The sequence below is a fragment of the Paralichthys olivaceus genome, chromosome 21, assembly GCF_024713975.1.
Source record: "Paralichthys olivaceus isolate ysfri-2021 chromosome 21, ASM2471397v2, whole genome shotgun sequence".
Classification (NCBI taxonomy): domain Eukaryota; kingdom Metazoa; phylum Chordata; class Actinopteri; order Pleuronectiformes; family Paralichthyidae; genus Paralichthys; species Paralichthys olivaceus.
This window is the reverse complement of record NC_091113.1, coordinates 3869559-3893652: the sequence shown is the minus strand read 5'-3', so window position 1 is coordinate 3893652 and position 24094 is coordinate 3869559. Positions and strand designations below refer to the sequence as shown.

At 45.0% G+C, this 24094-nt stretch overlaps 2 protein-coding genes across 4 annotated transcripts; both read right to left on the bottom strand.

The window, feature by feature from the left end:
• Nucleotides 1-3219: 3219 nt before the first annotated feature.
• On the bottom strand, nucleotides 3220-12936 carry pmp22b (peripheral myelin protein 22b). Of its 2 annotated transcripts, none has more exons than XM_020107488.2 (5): nucleotides 12793-12936; nucleotides 9730-9820; nucleotides 9410-9503; nucleotides 6391-6531; nucleotides 3220-5538 (listed from the first exon to the last, which is right to left on the bottom strand). In XM_020107488.2, exons 2-5 carry the CDS (start codon nucleotides 9805-9807, stop codon nucleotides 5378-5380), a joined length of 474 nt encoding a protein of 157 aa, XP_019963047.1. In that variant the 5' UTR covers nucleotides 9808-9820; nucleotides 12793-12936; the 3' UTR covers nucleotides 3220-5377. The 2 variants fall into 2 exon arrangements, with proteins under 2 accessions (XP_019963047.1, XP_019963046.1); XM_020107487.2 differs by lacking the exon at nucleotides 12793-12936 and adding an exon at nucleotides 10378-10600.
• Nucleotides 12937-17429: 4493 nt separating this feature from the next.
• On the bottom strand, nucleotides 17430-23658 carry tekt3 (tektin 3). Of its 2 annotated transcripts, none has more exons than XM_069517987.1 (9): nucleotides 22710-23658; nucleotides 22121-22306; nucleotides 21377-21952; nucleotides 20708-20791; nucleotides 20543-20613; nucleotides 20300-20443; nucleotides 19319-19541; nucleotides 18548-18702; nucleotides 17430-18375 (listed from the first exon to the last, which is right to left on the bottom strand). In XM_069517987.1, exons 3-9 carry the CDS (start codon nucleotides 21941-21943, stop codon nucleotides 18159-18161), a joined length of 1461 nt encoding a protein of 486 aa, XP_069374088.1. In that variant the 5' UTR covers nucleotides 21944-21952; nucleotides 22121-22306; nucleotides 22710-23658; the 3' UTR covers nucleotides 17430-18158. The 2 variants fall into 2 exon arrangements, with proteins under 2 accessions (XP_069374088.1, XP_019963048.2); XM_020107489.2 differs by having other exon boundaries at nucleotides 17431-18375; nucleotides 21377-21966; nucleotides 22710-23657.
• Between the last annotated feature and the right edge of the window lie 436 nt (nucleotides 23659-24094).

Sequence of the window (24094 nt, the reverse complement as noted above, 5' to 3'; positions counted from 1 at the left end):
TGGAATGATGAACGTGGCTGAAGTTCAACACTTTGTGAAGTTCCATCACCACTGATGAGAGGCAGACTTCAATAACTTAGTAACAAAGCTCTCGGCCACCGTAGTAATCGGCTCCACGTAGAGCTGAGAGATTCCTATCGCTCCCCCGTCAGAGCAGGTTAGACTGAAATTAAAACCCAGCACAGGAACAAGCTTCGACTTCTGCTGTCAAAAGCGTTTCAGCTAAGACTTTAAATCCTCCTGATTCGAATGTGCACGTGCTTCATCCTCTCTGCTAACGTCAAGTGTTTCAAGCGCCACTTCGGTTTCATGAGGCAGAAAGCGAGCTGTTTTGTTGGCTATCGCATGCGCCCCAATGTTCCCCAGCTGCTAAAGGTACATTCCTCTATGTTTCAGTCATCATCCGACTATATCCAGGGACAGAAGCACGTTTCCTCACTTCTAAGCTCCTGTCCGTCCCCGGCCCTTTCATCAACGATAAAATGATCCGGCCCTCAGTGTGAGTGCATGTTGGCGTAAGTGATCTTGATGTATGACAGGAGCTGAGCTTGATTTAGTCCGCCACTACATCAGCTGCCAATCTTTAGTCCCCGAGCATGATGGACGCCCACAGAGTCAGAGGTCAGCGTTGTGTGGTGATGACCTCAGCCCAGTCTTGACCTTGGGAAGGGGTTGGTGTGGCGGGTAGTAGAAGGTGTTGGGTCTGCAGGTTCACTGAGGTCCTTCTTTTCCACATGACAAATGAATGACTGTGTCATTGGGGAGAAAGGAAAAAAAAAAACAGCGTATCCACTTTGACCCCTGTAAACAGCACTGCGGGGAAAGTTAGCCTGAATCCACTCGTGGGGTCACGGCTCAGCCCCCAGCGGCCGGGGATCGTGTTCCTAAATAACCTCCACACGTCCTCAGGGATTTATGGACCCACTGGGCTTGAGGTACAACTTGGATCAGGGTCAGCTTTGATGGAGAATAAGCAAGTATTGTGTTGGAGTGGAAACAAGAGCGCGGCTGAATGTGTGCGTCTGCCTGCACATGTGCGGCATGCATGTGCACCCATGCTCGCGTGTGAACATGCAAGTGTGTTCATGCCGTTTATGCCTGTGCTAAAGCGTAAGAGCTTCGATCTCCTTGTGATGTGACCAGCTAATCTAAGTCTAATCTTAGCCAGCTGCACGTCCTCAGCCCCTGTACCCAGACTCCTCCTTTCTTCTCCAGCTGAGGAAGAAATTATTAAAGCTACAAATTACCAAGAGCCAGAGGTTCTTCCACCTCCGATGATGGCAAGCAGATGGCAGCAGGACTCGGGGAGTCGCAGCCCTGCTCCCCAACCCCTTCCATAAAGCACCATTTGCATTTCATGAGCCTTAATTGCGTCTGTTGCCCTCCTCCCCACCGGCTCCGCGATTTTGTGCCTGTCACCGTGCACCCCTGCACCCTTGAAGGAGCTGTGATAGATTAAGGTGGACCTTCTGTTTGCATCCCCCTCTTTGTGTTGCAGAAATTAGAAAATATTATCTCCCCGACAGCCCAAAGAAGGGAGGGGTGCAGGAGTTGATAGTGACATTGGGCGGGATAGGACAAGACAGGGAGAGTGTGTGAGGCCTTAATGGGAAACGTGGTTATTTTAAAAGCTCGTCCTTGACCCTGTGAAGGCAAAACAATGATGCGTGGAACCCCCAGACGCCCATAAAGCACGGAGGTAATAATGCATGACTGCCAATATTTAATAGACACAAAACTCTGACTTTCAGCTTAGTTCATTTTTAACTCGTTATCTAGCTTCTTTTTTAAATTAAACTAATATCAGCTGAACAATTGAATTAGGTGCAGAAACACAGCTTCAGGAAAGAGAGGAGCAGATTATGACGTTCATTGAACTGTCAAATATCCAGGTGGAGGTTAAATCAAACGGAAACTGAAGGTGTCATCATCACCATAGTTAATGTTACAGGAACGAGACTGGTTCAGGGCGACTTCACTCATATGTCTGGTGCCTGTCTGGTCTTTTATTTTTCTGTTTAAAAAATAATAATTTTTCCAAATTTGTCACAAAAATATTAGCTACGAGTTTTTTTATTTAAGATTAGTTTGACTTCAGAGTTTAGTTTTTGTGTAATCCTGCTGATTTCTTAAAGACTATGGGTTGATTCCCCCTTTTCATTTCTCACCCGTCTTTATGTTGTTCATTGTCGCCCTGTCTGACCCCTGGTGCTTCGTAAAGCAGTTAGTTTGAATTCTCCCTCATTTCATTCTCCTTTCTTGCATATCAAATTTCTCCGATGCTTTAAATTCACCATGTTTCTTTCTGAATTCATCAAACAAGCGGAGGAGTGATTTGTCGTCTGCCTTTTACCTTTAATGATGTGTTGTGCCATAAAGAGCCTTCATAATGGCCCCGGAGGAGGAGCATCCATTAGATTGACTGACGGGTAATAGAGAAGGAGCCGTGCAGGAGGAATCGCAGCTCTCTATCACATGTATGCACGCTGATGACAGAGGGGGTCCGCCCTCGCAAAACAAGCTGAGACGAGGCTTAATGATCACATATAGAGTTAATGAGGTTTAACACACTTCAGCGGGAAAAATATGATCTGTTAAACCCAAGGGAGAAACTGAGTATTTCAACTGCAGCCTCCATGTTCTGGTGGGTTTAACTGCAGGTCTCATAGTGAACCACACAGAGGCACTGTTGGATAGTTTGGTGTCATGGATAAATGTGGCCACTGTTCCTATACTCAACCTCAAGGTGTCAGTATTGAACAACATTTGATAAACTGAGGAAAACTATGTAAAGATTTTTATTTTATGGATACGTCCCAAAAATTTAGAAAAGTGGGAGACGAGGGGGGAAAACTATGTGAATGTATATTTTCTAAGATACTGAAAACTACACCACAGAGTCAGAGCGCAGTGTCCTGATTTCACCCAGCGCTTGTATGTGAGGGGGGGGTGGGAGGCAGTGTGGGAGGCTGTGACCTCTCAGGCCTGCAGCAGGAATCCCTCCCTCTGAGAGTTCTCTTTCATTGCCGTAGATTTAGATGCCTATCATCAGCCGAGCGCAGAACCGCCGGTTACGGCCCCGAGTGTTGTCTTTAAAAGGAATGGATATCATCACAAACCATTAAAGCTGCAAACTGTAAACACAGGCCGCCGGCCAGTCAGGTTCACTCTCATTGGAGCGGGTCATGTGGTGTGATTGAAAGACACAGAGACGCCCCCTGGTGGTGGTAAGAAACATCCTTTAATGATTAAACTCAAAAAGTAGCTTTGGTAACATCAAGGGCGTTTGTAAGTTTAGGTGTAAACATGGTATAGACAGTTTAATCAAAGAGGGCAGTCGTCATTAGAGACAATCTCTTCGAACTGAACCCGAATAATAATAATGATCTAAACTCCACAGCAGACGGGCTAGTGTAAGCTCTGAATTAATCCCCCACAACATCGCTGTTCTGTTTGTTTGGAGGCTGCAGGATCTGACAGGAGATGTCAAGTGGAGGACGGACGCTTGTGTTCAGTCCTCTCATGTATGAAGCTATGAGGAGACACTGTTGACACTGAAACACAAGCTGCGTGTTTTGAATCACTGGCATCAGGTGCCGGTCCCCTCTTCCTCCTCCCCTTCCGAGTGCGTGTAACACAAGCCGCAGGCAGCAGTTTGCAGCCGCAGCTTATTTGATCCGCCGGAGCACGATGGCGCACTGTAAAGACACACTCTGCTCGGCTGGACTGTAAACAGGAATTCACATGCTTGCACTCATGACGTCTCCTAGCCTGCCAACATGCAGCTACTGCCGGCTGCAGCAGATTTTAACATTTACTACCATCGACTGGCAGATTTGCTTTTGCAGCCCGGAAATGCTCGTTTCATAGTTGATATACTGCAACTATGCACTTTATTAAAGCTCCTCATGCATCAAGTGTTAATCCAACCCCTTTGTAACAGTGGAGCACACAGTGTTAGATAATGCGAGAGTAGTTTTATTGAGTAAGCGTTTGTGTTTAAGGCTTTAGACTGTCACCATCAACATGTGTTATGCACAGTAACATAGAAACAGTGTTTTACACAGTAGAAGAGGAGACACACGTGGGCAGAGAAACGGCAGAGCGCCAAACTTCAAGTATGTGAAACAGACATTTGTATCATCACTGCAAACCTCTCTGTCCCTGTCCTCAAATAAAAAGTTAATACTAAATGTTTTTTATCCCGTCATCTGGTGTTTTCTCATATGGCTTCAAGTGAGTGGCATTTATTTCGAGCAAAGTTAAATTATACTCATTTTTCCTCAGGCTATAATGTCCCATAACGTTATTTTCTTGATGGTTCTGTTCTATTTTGGTGACTTTTACAGTCACAAGACAAACTAATGAGGGAAACGTAATGGAGCTCAAATAAAGCGTCGTGTGAAGTAAATCTCACTGTGATCGAACTTGCAGAATAATACTGACATTCCAAATGACTTTTGATTTCATCAGTGCACCACCCCAAGCTCAGATATTCACTTTTTTTTTTTTTAACAGAAAAAAAAAAGAAAAGGTCAGACACTGCGATGTGAAATAGGCTTGTGTTCCCTAAAGAAGCAGTCGGGCACGGTTTGTGCTCGTGTACCTCTCCTCTGATCCTCGCTTTAATTCATGGCAAGCTGTTCGACTCGAAACAACAACACAATAACTGTTATGTCGCTATCAGTAATAGGAATGATAAATATATATATAGCACCATCTTTTTGTTGAAAATAAGAAATGAAAATTTAAAAAAAAACACTGAAACTTGCAAATTCACAAAATAGAAAAGGACCAAATCTACTGCATATTTCACGGCGATGCTACGTCCACGGATGTTACCACTCTGTTTGTCAAGCAAGCCTATCCGGAAGAAAACCAACCTCTCTATTTCTATACATGCACTTTGGTTAATATACGTCAGGAAACTTTTTTTCATTTTTACTGATTCTTTGGCAGTTACCGAGACAAAAAAAAAAAAAAATGCAACAAAATAGCATCTAATTATTTCATCATTACAAACAAACACTGAGGCACTTAATCAGCTGAAACAAAGCTCATACAAGTATCTGTTGACGGAGCAACACAAAAACTATGTACATATATGTAAAAAGTGTTATAAATAGGTTTTAAACCATAGATACTATATACATCTTTTAAATGAGACAGTATTGGTTGTTTTTGTGTTGGTTTGCATGTTGTTTGTTGTTTTTAACCCCCCCCACCCTCCATTGGTGTGACCTGGCTTTATTGGCCCGGTGACTCCGTCGGTTACTTTTCACATCACAACTTATACTCGAGGAGGAGAACTGATGACACAGGCAGCCGGGGGCCGGGGTTTTTTTTTTTACTGGGAACACTGGGATGGAGTGACGGCTCATTCTCGCTTCCTCAAGATGACGTAGATGAGTCCGCTGATCAGCGCCAAGGGGAAGGCCACCCACGCCAGGATGTAGGAGAAGCCGAAGGCGTTTGTCTCCGGCACCCAATCCGTACTCATCACCGTGTAGATGATGGCTCCGCTCATCACGAACAAACCTGCACGAGAGGAGAAAAACAGTGAGCGCAAGATATTTTTCCAACCATCAGATCCTGTTTCTCTGCTGCTTCTCTGTGTCCCGGGCTGAACCCTTTCTGGCAGCGGAGGCGAGCAGGTCTGTGTTTTCCCAGAAGGCATCCCTCTACATTACATTACATCACGGCGTCTCATGCTTATTGAACACCATTCCAGCTCTGCCCACCTCCCTGGTCCGACATGGCATGATCTGTTAGTCAGACCCCCGCACTGCACCGCCAGCCTTCCTGACATTTTCAACTTGTGCGGCTGGCAGAGCGCCCGGTGTCATTCCTGTTTGGCAGTTTGGCTGAGTGGGCACCTGTGAGCCAGGCAATGTGCTGGCACAGTGTTAGGGAGTGAACCTGGGATGTTGGAAAGGGCTGCCAAGAGAACGACACAATGGACCGGCAGTGGAGCCGCTCTCTGGCCAAAGGGCATGAAGCACACAATAGACAAGCGGAGCATCAAACCATTAGTGACTGGTCCAGACTCTCCTAATTGAATTCTCTGCCACAGAAGATGCAGTGTTGGTTTGTCTGTGTGGGTGGATTTGACCGACTTGTTTATTTTCAGGCTACTCAAGCGCTGCTGTGCAAATTAAGCAGATCAGAGTGCCGAAAATGTTATTTACTCGAGTTGATCGGGTGAACGACGGAAGATGCAGTTCACAGCTTCAGTCAAATTTGAGAATTTGCCGCCCAGACAGTAAATTTCAAGGGAAAACGACTTTTTTTCACATTAATCGCTGCCATGCAGCGTCCATTTGACGCCTCTGACGTCTCATCTGATCTCAGTCGTGCTGTCGGTGGGGTATGTGAGATGGGTGAACTCACTGGCGAGGATCTGGAAGGTTCCGGTGAGGAAGAAGCGTCCGCCCTTCTGCAGAGTGAAGAGCTGGCAGAAGAAGAGGAAGAGAGACAGGCAGCTGAAGATGATGGATAGGATCATTAGAGCCTGCACCGCCTGAATCCACTCTGTAGAGGAGGAGAGGGGAGATTGTTGTCAATAACCAGAGACAAGTATTCATCATTAGCCAGAGTACAAGTTATATATATATATATATAAAATCAACTTAATGAGCGAAGGGAAGGGTAAGAGGAAACAAATAAAAACAAATGCTTGCTTTGTGAAGTGCGCTCCCCGTGGCCTTGCCTTCCTCTCAGAGACAAACATAACGAGCGAGCTGATGTTTACTTCTGGGAATGTGTAATGGATCCATAACAGTGGGAACTTCGGTATCTTATTCCTAAAAGCTCTGCACGCCCCTCGCAGCAGGAGCCTACGACTAAATGCACCATATTGATTGTTAGTGCTGGTCCTGTAAGACCAGGCGGCCATTAACCCATTAGATGCCATCATCAGCAGAGCAGACTGTGCTGCTGTATCTGTGCTGTCTGACCAGAGTGTGTTCCATTTGGGCCACCATGCCAGGAATCCCAGGATTTTCCAACCAGGGTCTATTTCTTGTCTGAGGGTTATCCATGCTGGCTATGTGGCCTCTAAGGTTTCCTAAGCATTCGCTCTCCGCCCCTCTGTATCTGCCCAACTCTTCTCTTTGGGCTTATTGTCGGTTGTAAATGTCACGTTTTTTTGGGACCATCTCAGCCCCAAGAATTTGCTGGCACGGCCACTTCTGTTTACGTCCTGTGACAAGTCATTAGAAAGTGAGATTTCACGATGGCTTCATCTTCCAAACTTGGACATTAACGTTCCTGTTGAGTTTCCATCACAACTTTCTCAGGCATCTGCGGTTTATTGATTCTCGTGCATAATGTAAATCAAAGGTATATTGTGGTTTTAATGGAGGGTGGGGGCGTGATGCATAATTCAGTGTTGCTCATACACTAACAGGATGATTAAGTAATAACACAACTTTATGTGCTGTTATGACTTTATGACCACATTTCAACACTTAGGGCTCATAAAAAAACACCCCATCACCTGGTAACGTGTTTATACTTTTCTCTCTGTGGCCATTTACGGAAAAACGCTTTCCATTTTCCACAACAATAGAGTTAAAGAGAAACGGTATCTGTGGAGATTGCAGATGCTGGAATCAGATTACCTACAATAACAGTGATGAGCACTGGGTCAGGGACGAGATATGGGAGGAAACCCGACACTGCTGCGAATCTCCCTCCACGAGAATTACCCCCCTCTATTGTTAATCCTGTTTTCAGATGTTACATAATGTTATGTGATAACGCAGAGAGAAATGGTTCCACTCCCGTCCTCATCTATAAAAAGATCCTCGCTGCTTTCTAACACGCAGTCATCTTGTCCTCCATCCTTCCTGCTCAGGCAAAGGGGGAGGAAGCTGTGACATGGGGCATTTCCTAACATGAGGCGAAGTCCACGGCTTTTTACTGATAAGCGAGTATGACTCATGTTCACAGTCTTGCGTGAATGGTTTACAACTGTTGCGACAATGCGGAAGCGCCGCTGAATCCTGTCACTGTAATTCCAAACAGGAAAGTAACTGTTTATCTTTTCTGTCTTCCTCTCTTCTATTCTGAGACCCAACGCCCCTCTGTGCTGAGGATGAGTGATGCGTTTACCTACGTTTAGCTCGAGACAACACATGTGACGCGAGAACCTCGCGCCCCCGGCGTCATCGAAACCAAATGAAGCCAATATTTTTGTAACCGAGGCAACGACGAGGGGAAACTCAGAAGTTGCAGAAATGTCCTAAAAATAACCGATAGCCGTGATTATGATTCACTTCAGAGGGAAATTCATCGCTCAGCAAAGATTCAAAGTAAATAAAAAGCCCTTTTGACTGCAGGCTTGGCCCCTGTGTGATAACAAACCACTATCTTCCATCTCCCAAAGCCAAAGCTCAGACCCACACACACACACACACACACACACACGTCTTAAATAAACATTTTGCGTCAGTGCACTAATGAAAGCAAGTCAAACAAACTGGCTGCGCCATCAAACTACCTGGCAGAGTGTGCAGGCGCTGCTGCCCTGACAAAACACACACTGGCTGAGCGCGGCTCATTCTAGACAAATGACATCATCCGGCTGCAGCCAGCAGCTCCAGGGCCGCACCACTGTGCCGGCACATTTAACAGCAAAACACACGTCCGGGGCCGAAGAGATCTCACATGAACTAGTTACTGAGTTAAATCCATGGAGTTTTTATTTTCTTTTAAATATTGGAATCTCGATTGTTTTTATAATTCAGCCTCGTGGAGGTGGCTCCAGATAAATCTGCACCTCTGCAGCTGTTGCCTTTAATTGTCCTAATGATCCCTGCAAACCAACACTGGACGTCACGATCTGACACTGGGCGTGACCCACCCTCAGAATGCTATGTTCTTCCTGAGGTGGGCCAAGGTCTCCCTGCTGCTTTCAAACACTTCACACATAGATTTAAAACTTTAAATACTCTCCGCGGCCCCACCCTGATTGTCCCCGGCTCTCCGGCTCCTGTCACTGTGGGCTCCCAACACGAGACCTGAATATGGACATCACACCACGACTATTTATACAGCGGCAGCCTATCAGCTCCCACTTCAGCACGGCACTGCCACATTCTCTGCCCTAGATGGCACCAGAGTCCCAGAGGAGCCGGGACACACCCACACCATCAACATAGTGAATGTTGGATTCCAGCAAGACATTTTCCACAGTTCAAAGCCCCTCCCTTTAATATGAATGTGCATGGTTGAAATGCAAAGTCATCAAGTTAAGTCGGAGCCGTGTTGAATACAAAAATGAAGAGATCCTAATAATTATAACAGTTTTACAGCATCACCGAGACTTAAAATGTCCACCAGTGAGAATGCACAGTAAACAAGAGGTTACAGTGAGTGAGGATCAAATGTTAGGCAGGTGTCTGACCTCCAGTTGATGCCGGTATACATTGGTATGGCCCATTGGCAGTGGAGCAGTTTATCCAGAGGTCCGAGGTGCTGGTTTCACCTGTCGTCCACACCTGGAGTCAGCAACACACAGTGATGATGTTCGATGAGCAGTTCATTCAAAGTTTAACATTCCAAGTAAAAGAATCATTTACATAGTCAAACACAACAGTGGTTAAATATTCATTTCTCTTAATAATCATCAGTCACTGTAGGAGCAGCGCAGGTGGATGATGATGAGGATGATGATCAGTAAAGTTTTTCTTACATGTTGTGATGTTAAATTGAAAATTTACTCACGCTGACAATTGTTGACACGAACAGGAGAACCAGAGCAGCGACGTGCAGCAGGATGATTCCCAGTAGTAGGAGCAGCATCTTTACAGGAGATCTGAACAGTGATGAGAAGAGGAGGCAAGAGTCTGTCAGTGTGTGTGTGTGTGGGGCTGTCAGATCGGTGGATCATGGGTGTGTCGCTGCAGCACGTTCACGGAGCAACTTCAGGACCTGACTGTCAGATGTGAGCCATCTCATTTCATTACAAGGGTTTAAAAATATTTAATGCACGAGCCACGATGTTTGTCGACATGATTCAAGTTTAAAGTTCATCTCTTTTTTTATTCGCTAAGACTAAATTAAATATGTTTCTTCAAACTGCGTCGTTAAACCATTTAAACTGTCTTGAGAAATGACCACAGTGTTTTTTTAAACAGCTAAATGAAACAGTGAAGTTAGATTCCGTCCGACCTAAAGCTGTTGATTTAGTCAAATGAATGATTATTAACCAGACAGACTTAATGTCTCTTGGCTTCGGCAGCTCAGCCCTCCTTCCCCGTCTGTGCGCGCTCTGGAGCGGCGTGTGTCTCGGGGAGAAAAACCTGCTGTCATCCGCAGCCGAGCTGAGCTCAGCTGAACATGAAAGTTAAGAAGAGTCCAAAGTTCACTTACTTAGAGCGGGGTTGCTTTTATTTCCACAAAAAAAAAAACAAGGAGCTTCGGGCGCAAGAAGCAAAAAACAAGTTGTCTCCCGGTGCAGCGGTAGTTCCTCTGAGCGTCTCTCTCGGACTAGATTGATGCCAGGGGCTGACGTTCTGTTATAAAGTGTCTCATTATGGAAGAACAACGCCCTGCGTGCGTCGCTGCGTCATGGAGTGACCCTCTGGTCCGCAGCCAGGGTTCCCAATATAGACGCGCCATGCGTAATAGCGCACGGGTTGCCTTAGTTACTAACTCGCTGCTTGTGTAGTGACAGGACGGATCATTGTTTGGCTGTCGTGGTAACTAAAAGCTGCTTTCTCCGCTTTCGAGGATTGTTTCTGTTTCTCTCGGTTTCAGATTGTGTTACAGTTTGTGGACATGAGGCAACAAAGTACTTCGGAATCCCCATCTTTTAAAAAAAAAAAATCTTATATCCAACATTTTCTCATTTATTATTAAGAATGTATTCATTTTATAGATTCAAATAAATAAATAAGAACATATTTTATGTGTATGAGGCTTGTGGATTGCTCAGCAGTGATTACAACCAATATATTATTTTCTTTATTGTCTCTTGATGTAAACCAATGTGATGTTTTACATTTTTCTGGCCACAAATCTGATTTCTTTGTTGGAATAAGTTATTTGAACTTTATCCAAAGTTGAAATTAATCAACTTTTTGTTGCCTCGGCAAATACAAACACAAACTACTGGTGTGTCCTGGGGTCTTTTCCCCTCTGGTCGTCATGGAGTCATCCTCGTGATTCACAGTGTGTGTGAACGTGCCGGTGGGTTTACCCGGCACACCACCACCACAAGTTAGAGATAGCATCTGGGGCTCTCCTCTGTTTGACATGACTCATTTCCAGTGGGAGTGTGATGTTGTTCCACCCTGAGCTGCTGCACCCCCTGTTGTAAAAACCCTTTCCTGAAGTGAAATCCTATAAATTTTGGTTTTGCAATGAATGGAATTCCAGGGAATATATCCAGGGAGTTTAGGGAGCGGTCAAAATTGTAAATATTTTATAAGTATGTCTTGAGAACCTTATCTCTCCCTCTCTTCTTCTGCAAAGAGTCAAGAGATGATTAATCAAAATCTGATTATTTTAGAGAAGCAGCTTCTTGGAATCGAATATTTCTTTAGCTATGCATGTGCAAGGCACCGTTTCCAAATACAGAATGATCTATATGGGTTGCTGATAACACCGAACATTTAAGTCTCCTTTCAAAATGTCAAAAATTGATTCCACACCCACCTCAGAGAAAAAAAACCGCCCCTCATATACGGATGTCACATTTTCAGCTGCCCGGTGGAGAGGAGCTTACAGGAGCTGTCCAACCTCAGATAACCCCTGTCAGCGGTCACTCGCTATTCTTCACCACTTATCTCACACTTCCTGGATGCCTCCGCTTGTGTTTCTCACACTCACATGAAAACAGATGGAGGCCTTCCTGCTGCGTCCTCATGTCCGCACACACACACACACACACACACACACACGAAAGGAGCAGATCACAGCCTTGAAGTGCTGCTCTGAGTGAGGGCTTTGCGGCGGCTCGGTAATCAAAGTACGACACATTCTGAGCCTGAGCTGCGTAGAAGTGCCTCTTTGTCTGATGTGAGTGTTCTGTTGTTGGGCGCTGATATCGTTTGTGGACTTAACCTGCTGCTCATCGCATCGTGAGGCCTTAACTCTGATCATCTGAGCTGCAAACAGTGAAGGTTTACAGCGATGCATTCAGGTGAACTCTTGTTTAAAAGGTGCAATGTAGCCGTGCACTCCCCTGCCCCATCCCTTATATGTCAATGTTTGTAAAAGACAGACAATCAGTGGGCCCTACGGACACGGGTGTGTTAAGTTTACTGCGTTTGAGATGTCGGGCCAAACTTTCTAGGGGGAGAGCCACATAGCAAACATTCAGGGCGAGATACTGAATAACTTTTCATCTGGATGTATTTCACCTCCGTCGTTAAGATGGAAGGACTTATCTTCACGTTAGCGCGACGGACAGTGAGAGTGCATACCAAAGCCATAGATAGGATCTCAGCCAGGGGGCCTGAATCCGGAGAGTGGACACGATTGAGTTGCAGTAACTCCATCCACATACCAACATCCAGGAGAGTGTTTAAACAGATGCAGCGATCATAAGTGATGCCTCTTTTTTTATTTCTTTATTAAAATGCTGCAAAAGCCATTAGAAGTAAAGCTGTGCATCACCAGAGATGGGACCGTGTCCCTGACTCAATTAGGTTCCTCTCTTGTTGATTTTAAAACGGTGTGACAGGCTTTATTCTTCCACTGGATTGCATTAAATGTAATTTCACTTATCTCGGCTCCAACCAGAATCCATTAGCTGTGATGAATGAAGAGTCTCATACTCACGGCAGACTTGGAGACGGTGAATCTGGCGGATGCTCCTCACGGGTCAGAGGTGAAGCTCACTGTCGGACCACGAGCGAACAGGCCTTCTGTCTTGTGTTTTTCTGGTTGTGGCGGTAGTTAGTCAAAGGGGCGTCAGTCCTCGAGTCCTCTCATCAACGTGGGACGTGCCGTTGTCTATCTGTCCACCAGGCTGCGTCAGTTTGATATCTCCCCTCCTCCTCCTGCAGCCGTGTCAGAGTGTGACTGCCCCTCTCTCTCTCTGCTCACGTTGGACTCCCGTGGCCCCGGTTAATCTAATTTTCAACTCGGCTGGTCGGCATCAAACAAACACTTGCATGGAAATAGGAGATTTGTTTAAGCTTAGGACAGAACGCATGAGATAACAGAGGTCACAGAAGATACCTGCAACATCAAGCAAACTGTGTGTACGAGTGGTTACACGTGAAAGAAGAGAAGAGGTGGAGATGTGGGTACAGGATCAAAAAGCTGATGTTAGAGACAGAGAGGCTGAATGAGAGCAGAGGTAAATACTCTGTTTGTTTGTGCGCTGATAAGTTTTGAGCTACTCTCAACTCTTGTCTTGTCATCACGCTTTAATCAGACTACACACAGGGCGCTGACAACAGAGGTCAACTGAGCCCGCTCCTTTAAAATACATAACAGCTCATTGTCTGTGATGTGGCTGCAGACGGGCCTCGTGTGTGGGGTCGAGCTCAAATGAGCGTTTTCCTTCCAAAATAAAACACGGAGAAGCTGCTGAGTAAAAGAAAATAGTTTTATCACAGCACTTGTTAAATCTACGCCTAATAAATTTACTTTCCATCATTTTATTGGTCGTTTGATGCAAAGTTCTCGCCAAACTCATTTTGCTATTAAATTTAATATGAGATTTAGTTTAATGCTTGTCTCAAAGCTGATATATGATCACGACTCCCACATTATCCCGAATCATTTTAAATAAAAGTGGATGAACAATGTAAACTAGAAAATTCATACATGTTTGGAAAAAACTTCAACTTGATCCAAGAGTAAGACATGTAGCTTCTTCTTCTTCTTCTTCTTCTTCTTCTTTCTTTACAGCTCTGTGGTTGCTCCCTTGGCAACAGATGTAAAAAATAAAAAGCTCTGAGTTAGATTACAGTGCAGCCGTCGTCATCCCACTATGATTCAGCAGAAAAGACTGCAGTGCTGCATCTTGACCTCTGTGTCACTCCATTATCTTCCCACTCCTCTCGGGCCGGGAGAGGAACTGAACTCACAGATCAATGTTATGGATTATTCCAGAATTCCACATAATCACCCGCGTGACCCCGAGATTCTGTGTCCTGTAGATGGCTCTGTATGAACCGGTCGCTGTGGTCGACCTGTGACCTTTGGGGATTCTGTGGCTTATCGGTTGGAGTCGCATTTATGTGCAGAATGCAGTTGGGGGGGGGGGGGGGGGGAGATAATATTGATCAAATTAAGTTCATGGAGGTAAAGATTTGTCAGACAGCTACATACAACTACAGAGCAGGGCAGTTGAAATGGAAAACCACATTGAATCCTGTGTCTTATCAGTCAGTTTACAGTTTCCTCTCTCTGGCTTGTAACAGTTGAGGCCTGATACCTCAGTGGATTCCCTCGCTTAGCTTCTTTTTCTTTCTTTCTTTCTTTTTTTTTACGTCACAAACCAACGACAGAGCGACCAAGCAGCCCCCTGAGAGAACTCAGAGCTCTGGCACGCATTCAAAAGCCGCAGGAAGAGCTGGTTCCCATGAATGTTCAGCGCTCGGTCAAAACCAACTGTGCAGCAGCTCGAGCTTTAAACGGATTTCAGAAAACGTTCCACATCTTGGAGCGAGCAGGGATTTAAATTAGATATTCCAGAGAAAGTCATGATCCCGTGACAACACTTAGAGACACATTTTCTTTTAGATTTGATTTGTCACTTAAATTAAATTTCCAATCATAACAAAATACTGTAACTCATCTCATCTCAAACTGGCATTATAATCAGATATTTTATTATAAGATGATGATAAGATTCATTTAGATTATTTTGTTGTGTTTTCTTCTTTTAACATTGAAGGTGGACGGGGGGGGGGGGGTCTCCTGACGGACGACATGACCTGCTCTGAATAAGATTCACATTATAAATCTTGGTAACTGTGCCAACTTCGTCAGGCTGTTAGACAAAGGGCCAAAATGGAATTGGTTTCAAAATGCACTGAGTACAAAACACATGCAGAGCGTTTTTCTTCAAACAGTAGAAAGAAACAACCTGAAACATAGAATATGATGTGGGCCAGACATTACAATACATCAGCACCAGTGCAGTCAGGTAACCAACAACAAGTGTCTGTCCATTAAGAAACGCTGAAAGTTATAGGCTCAGTACTCATAGTGAGGTCATTTATTGTTATACAGGCATTCTTTAAGTAAACAAAGTAGTCTCCATGACGCCCAGCTCTACACCGAGTCAGAGTTTGTAATTACAGCGCTGAGTAAAAAACCCTCAGTGACTGAGACGGGTCTCAAGTGCTCTGCGATCAGCTCTTTAGTTTGGTGTGATGGCATGCAAGAAACACAGAATAACATGGGGCACAGGGCATCTATAACAAGAGTGCGTGTTAAAAATAAACTGCCAATATGTTTGGACTCCGCGGAGAATTCCAGAGTACATTCCCCATACGCGGAGGTGGTGCAGGAGGTCAAAGAGGCCTATTTGTGTCACGTCCAGAGAGGGAAGAATAACCTCAAATGAAACCTGAGAGACAGAAACAGCGCTTCATTCCTCTTAACTGAACTGTCTCTTCAGGGGGACGTCCATTATGTGTTTGTGAAGGCGTAAAAAAAAAAAGAAGAAAGAGTTGGAGGAGGAAAAGGAATCAGGGACAGACGAAGGGGGAGAAAACCCTCGATTCTTGTCTGTCAGTGTGTTTAATTACAACGTGATGAGAGCAGGGAGGCTTTTGATGAACAAGAGACAACACGGGGTCTTTCTTCTGCCGTACCAGGGCTCAGGAATGTGACTGGGCACACACACACACACAGACACACACACACACACACACACACACAGTTGTGTCTCCATGACTTCAGAGGACGTTACATTGACTTGCATTGATTTCCTGGAGACTTTGCATCGGCATATTCTTGTTACCTACGTGTTCTAGTGCTACCACTCCACTGCATGTCTTCACGCACGCCACAGGGTCCGCAGCCAGTGATAGAAAAAATGGCGGCACGTCGGCAGAACCACAGAAGAAAACTTGATAAACGAGCTACTGATACGTGAACTTTGTCTTTTCTGTCTTGATCTTTCCATGACAACAAATGTTGATCTCCTCAAGTGCCGCCATCTTTCTGTTACTGCACACAATAACCAAGGTGGCAGAAATATCTGTCCGAGTGCTTTACAATCTTTAGTGTGAGTTCTGTGGTGTGCCCCCTACTGGTATCCTTAGGTAACACACAGTAACGGTTGCCTGCTTGTACGCGTGGTTAAACAACGAGTATATCGCGGGCCTAACCTTAAAACACGTCTTCACCTTAAAATTCATATGATTTACGTTATGGGGACTTGATTTTTGTTACCACAAGGACAACAAGTCCCCTTAATGTGACTGTGTGAACCCACAACATGAGTAATACCTGCACCACACACTCTCAACACACACATACATGTGGCGGAGACCTCCTGCCACCGACTTGCTCCTGAGGGTGGTACTCAAACACAATGTGTTTGCACAGTAGAAGAGTGGAGGAGAAGGCGGCTGTAAAACATTACAACTAAATCAAAGTGCAAATCACACACACACACACACACGCACACACACACACACACACACGCACACACACACACACACACACACACACACACACACTGAGTGGTTTATCTTCATGGGCACCGCCCCTCCTCCTGTCCAGAGCCTGTAGTGAAACTTCTCTATCTACCTGAGGTATGTTGATGTTTTTACTTTACAGCCACTAAAAGGATTGGAGCCAGTTTTCGTGATAGATTCGAGGTAAACACTGCAGCTCAAAGATTCCAGGCTGCGTCTCTTATCACGCACATCTTTGATTCGTTCACCAGTCCATCCCCACTGTCTGTCTCCAGCCTCTCCCCACTTCGTCTGCAGCCTCTCACTCACACCGAGACGTATATTTTTTATTTCGGTCATATTCCCACCGGTGCTATGAGATAGCGGGGATGTGAAACGTGAATTAGCTGTGAGGGAGAGATGGAACAACATTACAGTTCGGATCAGAGAACTCTTTGCTGTGTAACATGACCGCTCTCTCGATCTGATAGTGCTGTTGTGTTTAATGAATGGAGGTCGCACAGGGGATGTTACGCTCACTCGGGCAGCATTGGCGATTTCGAGCAAAGTTTACATTCCTCAGTGAAGGTTACACAAGAGGTGCAGTAGTGGCAGGGTTGGGCCAGAGGAGTGTGATAGTGTTTACAGTGTGCATGTGTGTGTGTGTGTGTGTGTGTGCCCATAGTCTGTTCAGGCCTTGAAATGTGTTAACAGTTAACAAGATGAAATGAAATCGACATCTTTGAATGTACGGGATCAAACTCTGCCCCCCCCACTCCAGAAGGCGAGGGGCTGATGAGCAGAGAGTGGTGATGGAGGTGGTGGTGGTGTTGGGGTTTATACATAATTTACAAGATGTTTGCCCAGCTCCTCCTGTGTGAGAGGTGAAGAGTAATGGGCCGCACCTCATTTAAAGACACAAAAGCCCTTCACATTCCATATTTCTGAGGTGACACACAGGTCAGCGTAGCATGACAGAGGCGTGTGTTTTCATCTCTGGCTGTGTGTTGAACATGATAATCCCTGTTGCTGGTTTGGTGATTACTGTTACAACCGAGGACCGGCGTCTGTGCTCCACTGGGCTGCGGGCAGAGTACTGATAATGAAAACACAGAACCCCAAAATCAAGGGTTAAATTATAAATCAAGAGAATCCAGGTTAGAAGAGGAGTGAACATGTGTGTAATAAAGGTTCCACGTCTTAAAGATGGGGTTGGTAATCCTGGAAAAGCTAACGAGCGACATTTAAAGAAAAAACATGTAACAACTCTTCATTTAAAAGAACTCGACCTACGTTATATATTTTGTTAACTTGTGTACTTACATTATTTAAAATGTTTCCAACAACGTTCAAACCTTCAGTTTTATTCAGGGTAACATTTCATTTTGGTTTTTAAAATTTATTTCAGTCAAAATTAAGACAATCCCCTTTTGATAATCGGATAAAGGAAAGTTAGGTTAAATCATTCTACATTCAAACTTACCCACACCTCTAAATCACTCCAGAACATCAAAACAGTCATTGTTGATTAAATTGCTCTACTCTTTAAATATGTGTTTTTCATGTGTAGCCCACCAGCCGGGGCATGCTGGGAAAACTTTTGCGCATGCTCATGCACTTCTCCTGGTCCAGGAAGAGCGAGTTGGCCTTGATGGACAGGTCGTGCTCCAGGGTCACTTTGGTTTTGAGCAGCGTCTGCAGCGTGTTCTCGGCCTCCATCAGCCTCTCCTGAAGCTTACGAATGGTGTCCTCGATCTCTCTCACCTCACCCACGAGTCTGAACAGGGAACAAAATGCAAGGAGAAGCAGCTCAATGAGGATTTCCCAGAAATGGAAGAGAGGGAAATAAATGAAACATGAAACTAGTCATTTTCATTAGTTGTTTCTTTCTGTATTATTAACATATTAACAAGTTTTACATGACACCCACATAATAACTGCAGATCTACCTGTGGTGTGGGTTGTCCCTGCAGAGCTCGACGTTGGGCCTGCGGGTTCTCTCCTCCAGTCTGGTCTGAGCCACTTTCAGAGGACACTCCTTGTCTCTCAGGGCCTTTTTCAGAGACTCGATCAGCATCTCGGTCTGGAAGATCTCCTGCAGAGTCTGGATGAGGAGACGAAGTCAAACGATGAGAAAACGACTCATTGTTGTAGCAGCTGAGTGTCTGGTCCGGTCACGCAGGAGGAGAACTAGTGAAGAGGGTGGTGACCTGGGGGAAAGGAAGAACGACGACAGGAGAAGTCTAAAAGCAAGAGGCAAGGTGAGGGTATAAAGCTGCACACTACAGACTTCAGATCAGCTCAACACTGTGCATCACAGCGGCCTGCGTTGTCCAAACCCATTTGATGTAATTCAATTCCTGCGAATCACTTCTCCTTACAACTGACAGTGACTGAGGCTTATTGAGGACGGTGTGGCTCATATCACAGCTGCTGTCAAAGTTTAAACCCATCGAATGTTAAACCCCTGACCAGTAACCTGAAAACAACGTGACCCAGTGAAGAATTCTGCACAAATATGAAAGTTTAAACATGCACGAATCCACCACATAAGATAAATGTCCCCTACATTTATCTCATCCCAGGCTTTTTAAGATCAATTCAACAAAATAAAATAAAAAATATTGTGTCATGTCTTTACAAATCATGATCTCGTCGCACAGACATAACCAGATTGTATTGTCTTCTGTGAATTGCGAGCGTGTAGAAAAGGTGATGACCTTAGCCAAGTGTGTCTGCAGGCTGTTCTTGGCGTCAGCGGTCTCTGATATGCGGTTGGTGAAGGCTACGTTGACATTGCTGAACTGGTTCCACATTTCATTGGACGTGGTGCTCAGCAGGATCTCTATCTCGTCCCTGAGCTTGTGGGAGGAAGCTCGTTGGCTCTGGGAGAGCAGGATGTTGTCGTCGGAGAACTTGGACCACGAGTTCGGCAGAGAGAGTCTGAAAGAGGGAAATACGTTGTAGTGTAAATAAAAAAAAAACTTGAAAACCCTGGGTGGTCCCTATCTAAGCAACTTATCAAGATGTACCCTATCTCGGATTTTGTCCTGACATTTATGGTCACCTGAGGATGAATCCTAACGACTGGAAAAAGTCTTTAACTCCATCAGCAGATCGAGTGTCGCACTTATCCTTTTAAAAACGTCTACTAAAAGGATTCTGATGGACTAATGCTGTTCCCCCACCACGAGGTTCATATTTGGACTGTCATTAATTAGGTGCACTCATGCCTCTCTCAGGACAAACTGTAACTTTCATGCATGAGTACAGTCTCTGGAGCCATGAGCAGGAGGACATGATTGCCCCCTGGTGGCTGGCTGTACTATTTATCATAAAAAGGAAATGCCAAATTATTGTTTTTTAAAAAAAGATGAGTTCCGATAACTTTTGGTTTTAAATCATTAGTTTAGTTATTTGACGCTTCAACAACAGATCAGTCCAACAGGTGTATCAGTGCATACCTCCACAATCACTACTGCACAGACTGAGGCCGTATGACGGCACAACGTGGCTGAGACATTTTGGCTTCATTTGTGTACAGTGGAAGGAAGTGGAGACGAGTCATCCATCTTTTTTTTACAGTCTATGCTACAGATGTTCTAACTTTGTGGTGGACAATTAATCCAAACATCCCAGTCTTGTATTTTAAGCTGGTTTTTGTTGCTTGATGTGAAACAGTTAATATTCGATCTACTCACGAAGGGTCGAGTCTTTCGATCCCTCTGTAGTAGCCGATACCATCTGACGTGTTCCTCAGATGGTGACACCTGTCGTCGATCCTCTGAGCCGTCACCTTGTCACTCATGTCTCTCTCCAGTTCGTGCTGCGCTGCTCTGTTTGACCTGAGGCCCCCCCCCCCCCCCGCAAAAAAAATACAGAAAAAGAAAAGTTTCGGAAACAATCGTGCATGTAATATTTCATTATTTGATGTGCAGACTCACGCTAGCTGGGCGATGGCTCTGTCCAGGTGACGCCTCATCCTTTCTTGACATGACTTGATGACTTCCACTTCCTATTTGCAATGTAAATAAACAGAAATCTAAATGCCTTACTTGCTTTATCCAGTTCTACACATGACTACACTCACACTGCTCCTTCAACGTTACCTTTATGAGGTCTTTCTCGACGTCGTCATGTACCAGATCGATGGACATCCGCTTCTCTCTGTGGTACAAACACTCTTGAGACACCTATTGACAAAGTGATCATGACTAAAAACACGTTGAGGTGGTTGTGTCACTCAATATGTGGCATTCTCCTTCATTGTGACATTCAAACAGCTCAGGGAGTAATTTGAGCAGAACGCGACAGGCCTTTGTGTAAAGTCGGCGTCCCTGCATAGTGCAATACATCAGCGGCGTTCTCCTGCTTCAGTTACCTGGAGACGTCCGTAAAAACGTCTCCCGCCACATGATCTGAGCCAAGGAAGGTGTCTGTGTCACCAGATCTCGAGCCAGATGACTCACTCTGGGTGAAACAGATGACCAGAGGCGGACGAACAGGGCACTGAGGGGATCTAATTAGGAGACTGACCCAGTAAAAGTGTTGTGAAGGGCCACTCAGATCCCGTTGCTACAACCAAACTGGAAACCCTATAGTCCAAACTGTTTCACCACAGACGCTGTGACTCACCCGGTGTTATGCATGAATAGTGTGTGAGAGCGTGTTAGGATTACACGGCAGATATGATTTTAAATATTCCCTGCAAAATCCTCAAAATTCAGATACAACACCCACGCACTCATTAAATTAGTATAAATCCCTTCCAGCCTCACCTGAAGGGGCCCCGTGGTCTCTGCCAAGGCTCTCTCCAGCCTCCTCTTCACCTCGTTGAGAGCTGCTATCTCTGTCACCATGTTGTCAATCTCGTGGGTGAGCTCAGACCTCCAGAAGACGATATCGTTGAGTCTCTCGCCGATGTTCTTGCTGCTCGTCTCCTGGGTTCTTCTGGTCAGCTGCTCTTTATCCTGCATCAGCCGGATGGTGTCTCTCCTCAGTCTCTCTGCACTCTTGCGGGACGACTCGGACTCCCAGTAGTTGCTTTGGTTTGACTTGTACCAGTCGTCCGGGGTGTAGCGGGTGCTAAGCGCTGTCCTGTTGGACGGGTAGAACATGGTGTGGGCTCGGACCAGGTCTAGATTCTCTCGCTGTAGGGAAGCGGGGGTAGTGCTGCTGCTGCTGCTGCTCTTGTAGTAGTTGTTTGTCCTCCACAGGTTGGCAGCCGGATTCACAGCAGGCTGAGTGTTGCGATAGCTGGACGCCATGGTGGAGATGGCAGGGAGGAAGTGGCTGGTTTTTGGCCGAGCATATGTGGCAGTCAGGGTGGATCCAATCAACTCCATTTCTGTGTCCTCTCGCAGTGCCACTGGGTTCAAACATTAAATAACAGTCTAATAATAATCATGCACAAGGTAAAAAAACATTTAGTTCTTCATATATTAAAAGCTCCATACTTATTTAATTAGAAAAATTAAATAAAGTGACACAAAAAGAATTAAAACAGAATAAAAATCTCTTACCAAGATGATCAGAGCTTCTCCTTTTTGCTGGCCGCCTCTCGGTTGTGTGTACCTGGAAATGAGCTCAAGAACACACTAAAGGTAAACTGACATGCATAATAGATGGGCAAGTTTGCAAGTCATTCATTCAGCCGGCCAATGGCGTTGCACGGTCCTGGGCTGCAGGAGTCCGCCCGTCCAAGATTTCTGTTGACACAGAAGCAGTTGCCACAGGTTACTGCAACACTCTGCCTGGATTTTCAAATTAATGGCGAGCAGGTGCTTTTATTTTGTTCGAGTAGATACAGTGGGATTACAGAGGGATAGATGAGATGTTCAAATTCCCAAATATGCCTATTAGCTCTGCAACTCCAAATATGGCAAAGGGCAATGATTGGATTTCTGTGTTACACATCCTCCCCCATAGTTCCTGGGAATTTGCAGTTCAGCTTATTGCTCCCATCTTTTTCTTTCCTTCTAAATAACCTTTACTTTTCGATTAAGTGGGTTCAAACACAAATGTGAAGCAAGGAAACAAACCAACTTTTTGCTGATATTATAATAAAGACATGTTGCATGGCTGTGTTTTTCTGTTTTAGAGCTCACCTACCTTCAGATGTCTTGTTAGAAGCAGAGCAATCTGAGCTTTGTCTTCGACGCAGGCAGCATCAGATAGCTGTCATCCTGAGAACCACGCTGTCTGTATGGATTACAGTCAACTGCTTAATGATTCATGCCACAGGAAGAGTCCACACAAACCCCTGTAGCACAGAATAATAATCTGTGTTGTGTTACCTACCATTGGAGCTGAGGATCGTTTACACTAATCTGTTCTGAAGGGCTGAGGCTGGACAGACGATAGCCTGGTTTCCACTACACAGACGAGCAAAGCTGTAGCCAGGAGTTACTCAGCTGCTCTGTTCAATCCTTACCAGAACAAAATCTACATGTGTAATTGTTTATTTGGGTCTTGGCACACACAAGTTATTTATTATTTGACCTACGTGTTCAAATTAGTTGATGCATGTATGTATTTTACTGTGTTATCAGCTCTCTGTGCTACTTAACTTAATTTTAGTTCAATTAGCACCATTTCCTTGAAATATGTGACCTTTGTACAGGAGTTGCAGAGAATTCAACTTGTGTTCTCTTGTGCAATTTCAGCAATGAAAGAATTCTCCACACTTCACTGGCCACCGAGGTATTTGAAATTATAATCAATTTTCTTTTTTTGCAGCAGTTGGAATTCAGCAATGTGGACATTCATTCCTGATGGTCATTTCTAGTCCAAACAGTACAACGGAGTATTAGGAAGATTCAAAGGGAATCATGAGAATGAAGTTGTGATTATTCTCAAATTCTTCATCTTCGATACGGCCTTGATTCACAGTATTATATCATATTACTTCTCTCGAAAACATTTTGTGTTTAAAAACAAAAATGTGGATCAAATGAAAACTGCAAAAAAATACAGTGCGTAGGATAACCACGTATAAAACATATTTATACTACAATTCTATTCTTCAACAAACCAATACTGATTTGTCAATATCAGCCGATATAAAGTGTTGAGCTTGTATGATGTGTGATTTCAAACTCACTGGTAACGGCTGTGATAGACTTGCAGGTTGGGTCTGTCTGAAAGGTTAGCGCTCGGCGGCGGCTTCAAAGCGGCCGCTCCGTGCACTATTTTGCAGCTCGTGGCGGGGGCTACTATTGTCATGAGCGTGGAGGTTTAGATTTAGAATGGAATGAGATGCCGCTGCTCCACCCCTGCAGCCCGCAGCATCACTTAACATGGCTAGGTTGAAAAAGCCCCCCCCCCCCCCCCTGCATGCCACCCTGACCTCAGTCACTATAAATACGGCCCAGAAAAGCATGAAAAGCCAGCCCTCGTATGAAATTCCTCCCGTGCAGAGAGTTGCGAGTGTCCCCTGGAAATGTGCTTCCTCGTCAACCTCCCTCCGAACGTGACGGAAAGGTTAGAGGGGCCTA